The 14,169-nt window shown below is 50.5% G+C and overlaps 2 protein-coding genes across 2 annotated transcripts; one reads left to right on the top strand and one right to left on the bottom strand.

Moving 5' to 3' along the window:
* Nucleotides 1-6,148: 6,148 nt before the first annotated feature.
* On the top strand, nucleotides 6,149-9,230 carry BDW47DRAFT_127242 (putative DNA repair protein (Rad57); the record flags this gene model as incomplete). The annotated part of the gene is made up of 4 exons (XM_024816683.1): nucleotides 6,149-7,058; nucleotides 7,345-7,381; nucleotides 7,447-7,800; nucleotides 7,868-9,230. 4 exons carry the CDS (start codon nucleotides 6,149-6,151, stop codon nucleotides 9,228-9,230), a joined length of 2,664 nt encoding a protein of 887 aa, XP_024670476.1.
* A 990-nt stretch (nucleotides 9,231-10,220) lies between these two features.
* BDW47DRAFT_108648 (oleate delta-12 desaturase odeA) lies at nucleotides 10,221-12,626 on the bottom strand. Its single transcript, XM_024813283.1, has 2 exons — nucleotides 11,223-12,626; nucleotides 10,221-11,164 (listed from the first exon to the last, which is right to left on the bottom strand). Exons 1-2 carry the CDS (start codon nucleotides 12,223-12,225, stop codon nucleotides 10,755-10,757), a joined length of 1,413 nt encoding a protein of 470 aa, XP_024670475.1. The 5' UTR covers nucleotides 12,226-12,626; the 3' UTR covers nucleotides 10,221-10,754.
* Between the last annotated feature and the right edge of the window lie 1,543 nt (nucleotides 12,627-14,169).

The following is a 14,169-nucleotide window of genomic DNA, read 5'->3' as shown; positions in this document are numbered from 1 at the left end:
TCTCGGCCATGATAGTCCCGGCGCATCCCAAATTATCTTTCCTAGGTAGGAGGTACCATTACCATTACCAGGGCACTAGACGAATTTGTCATAGTCGATCACAAACTTAGAAACCCTGTAAGAAGTCAGCTGGCGTGCTCACCCTCTCACTCTCGGATCATCGTGCTGGTCAGGTACCGTTTTCTTTCTTGTTTTACTTGATTAAAATTGTTCTTATGATCAGTGAAGGGAAGGGTAGTCTCCCTATATTCTTGACCATATGATCAGAAACGAAGAATTCCCCCGTCGGCCATACTAACAGACTCCTGGACGGAGACAGGCACAAGGCTAGCAGTGCAGATCTTGGATCGATTATCGTACACGTAATCTCCACTGATCCAGACTCCCCAAAGCCCAGAGTAGCACTGACCCATATACAACCGCAGTAATCCCAAGGGTTCAGTGGCACCATGTGTGAAGCTCAGCGATTGGATCCGGAAAGCTGGGGATTTGACACCTTGGACTGCCTGTGTTCTCAGGTTCTACCTGTGTGACCCAAGACAATGACAGAGCATTTCCTTTCTTTCTCTTTTTTATGTTGTTTTATTTAGTTGTTTATATTTATTTATTTGGTTTAATCCTCCGGTGGCCATACCCAGCCCAACGGATCGGTCGCAGCCCCTTCGTAATCCAGCGTTCTGGGACCCAACGCAGACTGAACTTAAGACCGCTGAGAATGTAAGGACCGCCACCTGCAGCCTGCATTTCCATTCTGCGCCAGACACCTGGCGGAATCCGTTGCGCTGGGATAAAAGTTAATTTCGGATGACATGCATCTTATTTTTTTTTCCATTCATGTCAAAAGACAACGGACTCTATCAGAGGGGAGATTAGGAACTGCTGTTGATAACACTCGGCTAGATAATTATGGGGTCATCATTACCCTGGTATCTCCTACCTACTGCCTAATTCGTAGTAATAGGATACGCCAGACCCATGATCTTCATAAGCACGGTAAACCCCCCTCCTCCCCGATGGCAAGACCAGGTGATTCTATTATGTCGATCAAATACCCTCCTTATTTTCTACCCTACTCCGTACTCCTGAGGACTTGGCACATGCACTGTGATCAGGTTGTAGGGAATGAGAAATATGAGAAATTGGGATATTAAAGTACATCCTCAGCCTAGACTTACTACAGAAAAAGAAAAGCAAGAAGAAAGAAAAAGAAAAAGAGAAAGAGACACACACAGAGAGAGAGAGAGAAGAGAATACCGCCTGTTTGATTTGCCTGCATTACTTGTTTCACATCTCAATAATCTAGCATATCTAGCATTTCGCAAAAGAACAATGACTTTCATTCAGGATATAAAAAGAAAAAATAAAAACTAATTGATTATACTTCAGCCGAAGAAAGTCAAAAAAAGAACGAGAAAATAAGAGAGAAGAATCGAAGCAGATCGACTAACCTCGTACCCGATCGAGGATCATGGGTGGAGTCCCCAACATCACTCAGTCCCAGTGTCGACCAGACCCAAGCGGGCGACAAACCTGAGTCTGGGGAGCGATCATTACCGAAGAAGACAGGAGTCGGGGTCTGAACAACCACTGAATCACCTCTTGACTCCACCAGCCACGACCGAGCTAGGTTGAATCCGGCAAGAGGGATTTAGCCGAAAACAGGGGCCTTCCCTCCATCTGTCACACCCACGATGGGTCGCCGGTTGCCCATTGGTTTTGGTTGGAACATCCTTGTCCATATCGGAAAAGAGGGCTCCATGTCCGCTTCCTTGGTGCGCCGATCGCTAGGGTGTCCTTGACTGACGAAGTCACTCGTCTTTAGTACCAGTAATACATACCTCCACTTATACAGAGTACCTAGTATTAACTTACTGTAGGTACCAGGTACAAAAGTGCTTATCTACGCAAAGTAGGCCCACCGCCCAAGATGCTCCGTACCAAGGTACATCGTTAGCTGGCAAAGGCACATGCACGAACCACTACTGTCATACCATCACGGCACATAAAAAATAAAAATAAAAATAAAAAAAAGAAGGAAAGAAATCTTCAAGGAGGCTGCACAACTCATTACTACCTCGTGCATAGTCCTCGAAAATTCATCCATCATTGGCGGAAGAAGGGGAGATCTCGGCCGCATTCTCAAGCCAGGCGCTCGGCTCGTCCGAGACCGTCTGTTTTTCGGAGAACTTGACACAATGCTTATTTGCCAATTTGCCCGTGGGTGGAGATAATCGAATAACCAATAATATATGGTCTCCACCCTCCGACGGTCCGCACCGAATAGATGGGAAGCGGGTCCAGAGCTGACTCCATCCACTCTTTGATAGGTATCCATACAAGAAGCTTCTTCTGTTCTCGCATTATTTTCCATATGGTAAACCTGAAGACTTTATACAAAGTAAAAAAGGTTCCTCGGAGACTTGAACCGGTCTGGTTTGATGCGATGGGTTGGAAAATGTGATGGAATCAGCCGTGGAATGTTCCAACTACTCATGCGACGGCAAGGCGGTTCTTTGGGCAAGGATCCCATCCCTACCACGACGGAAGAACTGGAAAATCTCCTCAAGCGCCACTAAGGAAAATCCACGGCCCACTTAGACCACACACCATCAGATCAGGTATGGGGCGTTGTCCTAAATCATTGAAGAATCGTGTGACTCTCGTTGATTGGTTTGGACTTGGACAGTACTCATGTCACCTTCTCCAGACTGATCCATTGATAGATAATTGAATAACTGGAAAAAATAAATGAATAATATTATATCTGATGGTATCATACCCGACGGGGGTGGAGGATCCAACCATGGTAATCAAAGGCTTTTTTACGCCGTAATTTTCATCGCTTGGAAACTACCTCTGCGGCCGTTTGAACCCTCCAGACAGATCTTCCCGGCAACCAAGAAACTGTTGAGGTAGCTGCCATGCGTCAGTCATTAAGTTTGGTTAGAGTTTCGACCTTAGAGAATAGACGCTATGTTCATCGATAGATCCCTTGTGCTCCCAGCACCTCCTATGATCAGTCTGGCTTCGGCGTAGGATAACTGTCGGAGCATTTGGTAGCTATCGCGTGGCTGTCTCAATTTGATACATCAGTAGATGGCGGTCTCGAAATTCAACATATTGTCACATCACGATCCGGTCAGAGTGTCTACCTAGTATAGTGGCATCATTATGGACTGATATGCGTGGTAGCGCCAATAACCACAGTACCGGGGTTGCCTGCATGGATACCTACCTAATAAACAACGGTCTTTACACGTTCATGCAAACAATTTCTCAATGACCGTTAGCCGATCCTGCAAAGTTCCTCTAGCCAAACGTCTACAGGTCAATGGCAGCCGGGTTTAATCTAATTGATAGAAACAAACATCTGTAAGTAACTTAACTTATCAACCAGCAGGGTTTCCTTCCCTCGTCGATCTGTATTATTTATCCTAAATGTAATTGGACCAAGACACAGGGCCTAATCGCTTGGTCCTTGTCAGCCTGAGGTCGGGGAATTCTCACCGAATCGGCAGATCTCGAGATTATGTATCATATGCATGCACGTTAGGCTAGATAATACACTCTTACAAATTCCCAGCCCCTTTGCATATCTAGGTACCTCCCTGCCTACTACTTCTTGGCCGTCTTTCATCCATATATGAACTCTCGTCTTTGCCCGACGTCGTCGAAATATAGCGCACACCCTTATCCATTTACCCGTTTATTCCAGATGCATCAGCTGAGGGATGGGGTTGGAATGCTAGTGACACTTTTCTGAATTTGGTTGGGACTGCAGGTGGTGTCTATGTGGTGACTATCTATCCCTGTTGATTCACTGCGTCTGGTGGGTGTGTTTAATAACGGGCCAGTACCTGCGCGGAAGATTGTGACGGCACTCATGTCAGACTATACTTTCTACATATCAGTATCTTGAAGATACAGACGTCGTTGGTATTTTCGGCGCTTGCCTCGTATCTACCAGACACATCTTGTCACTCTTGTCAAAGTATATACTCCAGCGGATATGGAGTAGAGTAGCACGCCTTTCGTCAAGGTTTCCATCGTATCAATATAGGAAGTGTGGCTTACGGAGTATTCATACGATGTAAAATAACGTGTGAGACAGCTCCAATGAGCCGTCGTCGCTATCAGTCGCCTCCGTGACTCTATCTTCTAGCCTGTAGCCTGATTTGCTCTTTTCTGCGAATATCTGCAAGCCTCAAGCCTCAGGTCCTAAATCTCCGTCGTCCAAGCCAGTACTTGGTAAGGGGGGTCTCCTTACATGGCTCATCGGAATAACGAGATTCGATACGTCTGAAATTCTATCTGCCACTTGATTTTCACCCCAATAGCCAGGGGAGCAAGAAAGAAACGGTGTCATCCCCTGTCATGTCTTCAGGTGATATAGTTGAGTGCAGTGGGGCAACGATGGGGTCGCACTCACCTGTCAACTGACTCCCAACTGTCATAATGCCGTGCAGCCTCTGTCCACTGTCTGACTCGGTGGTATAGCGATCGGCAAATATATCGAGCCTTCACCATATCATTTTCGATCCAACGTCCAGGCCATGCACGAAGTACCCAGAGGAAGCACTGACCTGAAAAGCCAACCCCACCACTCACCTCATATACAGTCACATCGGCCTCGCCGACAATAGAATTGACCCGTCAACAATCACCCTCATCACCACTCGACTGATCCAGCCGTCGTACAATGAGATGATGGATGGGTCCGACTCCTTCTTCATCCTTCGTACTCCTGCCAATCCATCGCAGGATCACCAACTACGTCCCCCGATCCGCTAAACTGCATCAGGTTTAACGACCGTTATTGTTCCCCCATTTTAATTCGGTGGATACGCGACTTGCAATGTGATGTATCAGCTTTCGCCCTCGTATCCGGCGACTGAGCGCGGTAGTGTCTCGCTTTGACATCTCCTTTTTTTTCTCCGTTGCCTTGTGGTTGCCTTTTGGCTGGATCAGTTGCCTTTTGTGAAGGTACTTTATCTGCGTACGTATGGGGTTGGAGTATGATCGTTTATGCGAGGATGCCCTTCTCTAAATACGTACTTCAGTAGGCTATTGTACGTTTACAGTAGATCTAACCCAACATGGCAGGAGTCACATCCGCTCCTGGCTCCAGGAAGGACCAGCTGCGCCAGGAGGCGATGGTGAGCTTTTTCTTGATCATCTTGTCTTCTAGTCTTTTTTGCTTTTTCTTTTCTCGCGCCTTGCTAATACCTTGACCATGGAGCTTACCATACGGTACAGTTGATTGACCATCATGGGGTCACAAAGTAGAATGGTCTTTTCCTGGCAGCTTCGCCAGCCGACGTCTATAGCAAGGTAATCCATCAAGCTAATCACCTCCACTTTTCCAAGAATCTCGATAGGTAGTCTCCTGATACACCATCAATATGCAAGTGAAAGCACGCACCATCATGTGTGCACAGTCCATACCAATGCACAATGTAAGGGGAGCCTTGTCTCAGGGAACAAACCAACCTGCGGCACCTTGGCCATCCATATGAGACATCAAACACCGAGTATGCGTTTGCCCTCCGTTACCATTGCCTGAATACTCCTCGCATTCTCGGGGCTCGGTTACAGCGAGTATGCAGATTCCATCCCTTGAATTCTTCGGTCGGCGCGGTCGGCCGAAGCCCTCGTGGTGGTGGAGGCGGTGGTTCCTGGCTTATTTGACCCCCGCGTGGTGGGCCGATAGAGAAGAGCTAAGGGTGGGCGATCACGTAGATAGTGCTAAGCAGTATGTTTTGGATGGCGATGGGTAGTTGTGCGTATTTTTGAATCAAGGCCAGTTGGGTTTTCATTGCGATCTGACATCTTGATATTGGGTGAGCATCAGACAGCCAACATTGGCCTATTATAATGGGCTAGGGTATGATAGCGTGTAACAATGAGGAAGGCCAATCCAGATCATATCGAAGCAGAGATACCATACAATTGAAGCACATAATGGGCATGGATATCTCATGGAAGACATAATTTATACAATTAACCTCGGTGGTTGCGAGAAGCTGCTTACCCTACTACGGCTTATGGGATCAAGATCACCCCTCAACACATGCGGCGCAAACCAGCAACGCTAAACATCCCCAGAGAGCAATGACTCTCACCACTAGACGAGCCAGCAAGCACCGTCATGGCATCACAGACACCACTCCAGTCACTCGCGCAAAACATCCATCTTTATGAGCCCCCATCAATCACAGACGCTACCCCCAACGATCCATCCCTCGTCATCCTATGCACATGGCTCGGCGGCGCAACACCCCGCCGCATCCACAAGTACATCGAGGGGTACCGACAGCAATTCCCTAACTCCTGCATCCTCCTCATAACCAGCATCGTCCTCGACATCACCATCCGTACCATTCACGCCATCCGCGCCCGTCTCCAGCCCGCGCGCGACGCAATCGCCCGCATCCTCACCACCCACAATGACCGAGCCAATGTGACACCCCCCAGCGGCGACAGCAGCAGCAGCAGCAGCAGCATCCTGCTCCATGTATTCTCCCACGGCGGCGGCAACACAGCAGTGCAGCTCGCTCTCTCATGGCAAGAAGAGCACAACTACCCCCTCCCGCTGCGCGGGGTCATCCTCGACTGCTCCCCCGGCGACACCACCTTCCGCCGCTCATACAACGCCGCCGTGCTCTCGCTTCCCACCGAGACAACGCCTCACGTCCACACCATCGGCCGCGCCCTGCTGTATCCCACGATCGCGACCGTGACGGTCCTCCAGCACCTGCACCTCATGGCTTCTGTGCGTGACCTGCGGCGTCAGCTGAATGATCCTGCTGTGTTTGGGGCGGGTGTTCCTCGGCTGTATTTGTTTTCAGAGGCCGATGAGATGGTCGGGGCGCATAATGTGAGATCGCATGCGGTGGATGCGAGGCGCGCCGGGTTTGCGGTCGATGAAGTTGTGTTTCGGGAGGCGGAGCATTGTGCGTTGGTTTTGGAGGATGCGGGACGGTATTGGGGTGCTGTGAAGCGGTTTTGGGGGGAGGGTGTGCAGGAGATTCAAATGAGGGCGGTCGAGGAGAGAGTGTGTAAATTGTAGTTTGTAAATATGTGCTGTTGAGTACAGTTGAAGAGGAGTGAGATGTATATATATCATCTACTATGAATATAGCCTCTACCGTGAAGCTGGGGAACACTAGGCTGTGAGGAACGCAGGAGAGCAGTAACCTGTACCTTATAAGCTTTAGTTTATATTTCCAGGTACTAATATATCGGAATTGACCATGTCATATCACAATCCTAGTATTCGTTATTGATGAACCCTCATGCCGGCCGCCTGCTTATTACCCGATTGAGTATCTGATTGGTTCACAGCCATCTTCCCGAGCTCCAACAAGTTCATCCACTTCACGTTCGCTCTTGATAGAATTGATCCTCTATGGATCTTCTCTCAGTCCTCCCGGACTTCCCAACCAGACCACACGCGCATATCATCCCACCCCTAGAGCGAAGCCACATCAGCACCGTCGACCTCATTACCCTCGACCCGCTCGAGATCGCCAAACGCGCCCACGTCCCCCCAGCCGACGTCCGTCGCTTGACCACCCAGCTTGTGCGCGCTCTACACCACGATATCGGCTTCGAGGACGAACCATCTCCCGACGAGCCGCCTAGCTCGAGCCTCAATGCCGACGCGCCACTCGTCCTGGGCCCGGCAACTACGCTAGATCTGTCACGATGGAGTGCGATAAGCACGCTCGACCCCGCCCTTGATGCGCTGCTGGGGGGCGGGGTGCCCACGGGGTATCTTACGGAGCTCACGGGTGAGAGGTACGTCTGCGATACTAGCATCTTTGTTGAAATCGGTTTAAATATCTGGATACTGACCGAAGAACAGCGGAAGTGGAAAGACCCAGTTCCTCCTCAGTCTCCTTCTATCCGTCCAGCTCCCATCACCCCGCGGCCTAGCCAAAAACGCCATCTATATCTCGACCGAAGCGCCTCTATCGACCTCCCGTCTGTCGCAAATGCTCGACTCACACCCGGAATTCTCGGCAGTTGTGCCGAAGCCGTCCCTGCAGAATATCCTCTCCATCAACGCCATGGACCTCGAGACACAGGATCACATACTCAACTACCAGCTTCCAGTGGTAGTCGCGCGCCACAACGTCGGTCTGGTCATTATCGACTCCATCACATCGAACTACCGCGCCGAGCATTCGTCCTCGAGTCTGTCCGGGCTGTCGGCACGCTCAGGGGAACTCGCCAAACGGGGCCAAATGCTGCGGAACCTGGCGGCCGCGGAGTCCATCGCCGTAGTCGTCGCAAACCAGGTATCAGACCGCTTCGAAGACACGGAGAGACCCCCCGTCCGCATCGGAGGGGCAGCCACAGCAGGGAACGGGACGCCCGTCTCTTCCTCACCGTCGCAGCGGGACCCCGGCTTAGCAACAGCATCCCCCCTCCTGCGGACCCGGATGCAGCACTCACCCGGGAATCTAGACCCATCGTCCCAGCACACCGCACTACCATCTTCACCCGCTTCGTCCTCGCCGTACGCAGGGGATGAAGACGGTCCTCCACACCAGCAGCCGCCCTTCGACGGATCCTACCTGGTTGGGAGTCCAGTGCGCAACGACATGCTCAGCCTGTTGCACCAGCAGCGATTTTTCACCGGCTGGGGCGACACGCGGCAGTCGGCTTTCCCCACCTGGAGTCCTTACCAGAGACAGCCGGCTCTGAAGACGCCCGCGCTGGGTCTGGTGTGGGCGACGCAGATTGCATGCCGAATTGCATTGAAGAAGGAAGAGCGTGTTGCCACGTTGGACGAGTTGGTTTTTGCAGACAGTGCTCAGCAGGTTGCGGCTGACGGGGGAGATACCTCCAACCAAGCTGAGGGGAAACCGTCACCGGAACCAGAACAGTCACAGCCGCAGTTACAGTCCACAAACACAGTAGAAAGGGACAATGACGATGGAGATGAAACAGAACCACCACACCAAGCACCACCAAATAAGACGACAAGTCCAGAATCCACCGAAGAAACGCCCGCTGAACCTCCCCCATCTACTACACCCGCCGCAAAGGACCGTCTTCCCCCCTCCCACACCCTCGAGCGACCCGAAAGGCCAACCCGACGGATAATGAAGCTTGTCTTCGCCCCGTGGACGGGGGGAGGAGTCTACGGGAAGGATGATCCTGGTATATGTGACGAGGTTGAGTTTACGATATGGGAGGGCGGTCTTAGAGCTGTTGGATGATGTACATAGATAGATCTATATATATGAAGGTTTTATGACATGATGGATGATACTCCATGACTGGTGCATGATGCTTGATACCATGGTAGGCTTGAGATAGACTGTTTATAGCGTGACGGACGTGCAGGCACGTATATACAGCATAGAATAGAATAGAGTCAACCAAGTCAAGATATTAGCTATTAAAGAGGTTGCAAGACACATATACCTATAGATGGTGTGCAAAAGCTCTGCAGGCTCTCTGCCAGTCAGCTGACATGCAGTCACCTCACAGCTATTGCCCAAGTTTTGCGGACTCAGGGGAGCATTTCTCACCTATAGAAAGAGGAAGGGCAGTCTGGCATCATCAGGGTTTTCGTGGATTTCTGCTCAATACAGGTAGTAGGGAGGTAGGTAGGTAGGTAGGCAGTGTTTCACAGTAACACAGCCCGTCAATCAATTATCCCGGAAGCACGGATTACAATATGAATCTCGAATATGAATGTCGAAAGAGGTAGGTTAGGTCTTTGCTATAAACTTACTCTGTACTCCATGAAGTGGTGGTCATAGGGGTCCATCAATGAAGTATACAGAGTAGAGGAACAAAAACCCTTAGATATCAAAGTATAATCAATCCATCCATCCACTTGTCGATTACCTCGCCTCGCCTCCACACGACACGACACGACACGACATGACACACCAAAGCTCTAATCTACATTATCCAACACAACAATACATTCAAAATATTAGGAAAGAAAGAAAGAAAAAAAGAAAGAAAAAAAAACCAAGTAAGTCCAACCCCATGTGAAACCATATCTGGTGGTCAAAGCCCAACAGAGGACAAATCAAGGCTAGTGCGCGGATCACGGAACTACCAACCTACAAGTACCTCCAATCCAGTATATAAATATCTTTTTCGGCCCCGCATCTTGCTTTCCACGCCCCGATCTGACTTGTGCTTTGGTGGGATGGTCATTCTTCAATCTGACAAGCTTGATGGGATCTTCTGATCGCTGTATCCACCTTTATATTGATCGTGCACTTATTTATAGTGTTGTGGTCTGGGCTTCAGCTTGGGGCTTTTCTAGGTTGTTGCTACTACGTTGGTTTTGATGACATCATATCTCGCTTCACGGTGCTATGTTCTATTGACAGATCTAACAGCGCGAGATGCTTCGCTCGTAACTCGTGGGAAGAATGGCCTCAGCTGCAGTGCTCGATTTGGCTCACTATCTGATCCCTTCAATGATAAGGCGTATTAACAACCACACACCACACACAAACATATATGTCAGATGATACAAGATGGCAGAAAACATCGATGAGACCATTCGCAATTAACAACAATTAGTGAGAAGAGAGAGCGAAAGTGAGAAAAAAAATAAAAATGGAACATCTCCCGAATACGCCTTTTATGTCAACCGACTGGCAGTCGCTCTAGGAAGGTCCAGATCGTGGCCATATCGATCCTGCGAGAGCACCACGGAAAAACCAAAATAAATACTGCAACGTCACACGTTTTATGTATAGACAGATCGAAATCTATTGGGCGTGGATCTTGGTGGGAGGAAGCCCGATGCCGTTCGTGTTGCGGTAGAAGAGCACGCCCTTGCCCTCGCCCTCGGCGCCCTCGGTGGGCTCCACGAAGTGGCACACGCGGGCGCTGGTCCAGAGGGCCTTGAGGAAGCCGGTCCATCCGGACTGGGCCTCGGTGCGGTAGTGGCTGCCCATCACTCCCTTGATGGCCTCGCTGGCCTCGTCCGCGTGGTAGAAGGGGATGGTGCTGACGTAGTGGTGCAGAACGTGGGTCTCGATGATGCCGTGGAAGATGTGACGGCCGACGAAGCCAAAGTCACGGTCGATGGTGGCGGCGGCACCACGGGCGAAGGTCCATGACTCGGGCTGGTAGTGGGGCAGGCTGGGGTCGGTGTGCTGGAGGTAGGTGATGGCCACTGGACACAAAGTTAGTACTGATTATGATCTTAGGGGGATTGATTCGGGAGAACTTACCGAGCCAGTGGTTCACCCACAGATAGGGGATGCCGTACCACACCGAGAGGTTGAGCCAGCCGTATGTCGAGCCAATATAGTACAGGGCGCTGCCGACGATGGCCAGACCCAAGTCGCTCAGGAGGATCAGCTTCGCATCCTTGGCCTCATACAGAGGGCTGGAGGGGTTGAAGTGGTTGACACCGCCAAAGTATCCGTTGCTCTTGCCCTTGCCACGGCCTTCGGGCTGGCGTTCGTGGTGGTTGTGGCCAGTCACGTTGGTGAGGAGGTACAAGGGCCACCCGAACAGCTGCTGCAGGAGCATGTGGATGACGGTCGCAATAGGGGTCTCCTCCATCAACTCGCTGAGCTCATGGACGGCCTTGCCGACACGGGACGCATACTGGTCACGGGTCTTGGGGATGAAGACCATGTCGCGGGCAATGTTACCGGTGGCCTTGTGGTGCTTGCCGTGGGAGATCTTCCAGGAGAAGTACGGCACCAAGAGGGCGGAGTGGCAGATAAAGCCAACCGTGTCATTCAACACCTTGGAGGGCGAGAAGGCCTGGTGACCACACTCGTGAGCCAGCACCCAAACACCGGTACCGACCATACCCTGGACGACGGTATACAGAGCCCAGAGCCCGGTGCGGACGGGCAGGGACGGGATGTTCTCCGGGGTCACATAGTTGTGGAAGACATAGAAGACGGCGGCCAGGATCGCGATATCCCGGAAGACATAGTACAAGCTGGTCCAGGCCTTGCGCTGGTAGCAGTGAGCCGGAATGGCATCACGGATCTGCTTGATGGTGTAGTCGGGAATCTTGAACTCGTTGCCATAGGTGTCGAGGAGCTTGGAGGAAGCCTTGGTGGCCTCGGCATCAGAGGCCATGGACGACAGGGAGGTGGACGACGGGGACTGCCGGGGGCTCTCCATGGGGGAGGGGGCGATGGAGGGAACGGACGAGTCGGTCCCGGGGTTGCGGTTCAGCGCCATGCGCTTGGGGATCGCGGTGGACGACATGATGCTCTGAAGCAATTGCTGTCAGCAACTGGATGTGTGGATGTGAATGGAAATGTGTGGGAAGATATGGCATGTGATCCTCAAACAAGGGACGTGGACGTGGGAGGACAACACCGGGGGGTTAAGTATTGTCCAGCCTGACCACGATTGACAGTGCGGGGGGGGATTGACTCCTAACGGGGGGACTTACCAAGGGACCCAAGGGACAACACCGTGAGAGGGTGATCAGGTCGGGGTGGATAGGAAGTATGTAGACCGATCTTCGTCAAGGACCACCACCGGAGGCCTGAGAGGGGAGGGAGGGGGGGAATTGGAGAGGAGGAGAGAGGTGAAGAGAAGAAAGAGGAGGAAGTAGGAAGTCGGCGAGAAGAAAAAGGGACGGAGAACCGTTCAGCTGAGGCAAAAAAATAAATAAAATAAATAAATGTAAGAAAAAAAAATAAAAAAAATCCAAATAAGGTAAAATAGAATGAATCAATATAAACAATGAATTGAAAATTGAAAAATAAAAACACCCATCAGACACCAATGAAAAAAGCGGTAAAGGGAATTCTTTTTTTCTTCTGAAATTCTTTTACTATTCCATTTCAGACAACTATATTCAGATCATCCAAGCAATCAACTACTAATCGACTTGTAGGGATGAATGGAGGGAAGTGAATGGAAACATGCAAAGAATCGCGCAAGGGGCGCAACCAACCAATGAGGATTTCCAGAACCCACCAGTGGCGCAGGGAAAAAAACAACCCGAAGAACCAGGAAAACCAGACCGAAAAGATACTTCCTTGCGACCCGCTTTCTCCATGATGGGTAACTTTGGGTCACCCCGGGGGCCGAAGAGGGAGGGAAATGGGTGGTGGCGCCACTGACAAGGCGAGGGACGGTTGGATGGGGGTGGTATTGATGGTATTGATGGTATTTGGTGGTATTTGGTGGTAATTTGCGTTTGGTTGGGGGAATGGAGGATGGTGCCTTGGTCTGTGCGGGTTCTAGAGAGTCGAGAGAATATTCAGGGTTTGACAGACTAAGACTCGACTTGGCGATCAACCAGTAACACAGTTACTGTCTTCTCACCCATGTGATCATGGTTGTGATTGTTTTGAATGTCCATCCAGATGGTTTCTTACATGATATGGAAGCTATAAATAATCACTGTCAGCTTGATCCCATATCATAGACAGTGGTCACAGTGCACTGCAGACGACCTGCATCAGGAACAGTGGTTCTGCACACTGCATGATCAGCCCGCCACCTAGGCGGATATTCTTCGATCGATATCATCTGATTGGATTTTCTCTCTGTCTCCCAACGTACCTCTATCTTTGAGATTTTATATTATTGATTTATTGTCACATGCCAAAAAAATAGTTAAACAAACGAATATACACCGCTCCTGTTGAGTCGATCGCCATGTGGGTGGCTAATCCTATCAGAACAATAAATCCAGGGTCCGGACACCCGCAAGTTGCAAAAAAATTAAAAAGAAAAAACCCGTAAAATACACACCAGGAACCGGGGGATCAGAAACCCACAATACACAGCCAATCAGTGGAGCGATAGACAGACCCACTGCGGCCACACTCAGCGAACAGAACGGGTTTTGCTCTCAACAAACGATCTGACCTGATCTTCGTTCCTTCTTTTCCGGTCCCTCACAAGGGCCCGAGGTATCATATGATAGACCTGCCTCGCAAGAACAAAAGTGTGGCAGAGGCCGAAGGACGATACCTACCGTCTTGGGCGAGGTTAGGAACGGAAACACCTGTGAATGGAACTGGCCGCTTTTCCCACCGGAGATGACTCGGGTTGGATCTTATCGTTCGTTGTTGGGATTGGATTGGGGTCTTTGATCGGGTCCAGTGTATACTCCGTATTTCACGTTCTTTTTGACAATTGGTTGTGATGATGATTGACCTGGAGAGATCGTACACTGCTACTGCCTGA

This window comes from Aspergillus candidus, assembly GCF_002847045.1.
Source record: "Aspergillus candidus strain CBS 102.13 unplaced genomic scaffold BDW47scaffold_35, whole genome shotgun sequence".
In the NCBI taxonomy this organism is placed as follows: Eukaryota; Fungi; Ascomycota; class Eurotiomycetes; order Eurotiales; family Aspergillaceae; genus Aspergillus; species Aspergillus candidus.
The sequence above is the reverse complement of the archived record's forward strand: the minus strand, read 5'-3'. Positions and strand labels throughout refer to the sequence as shown.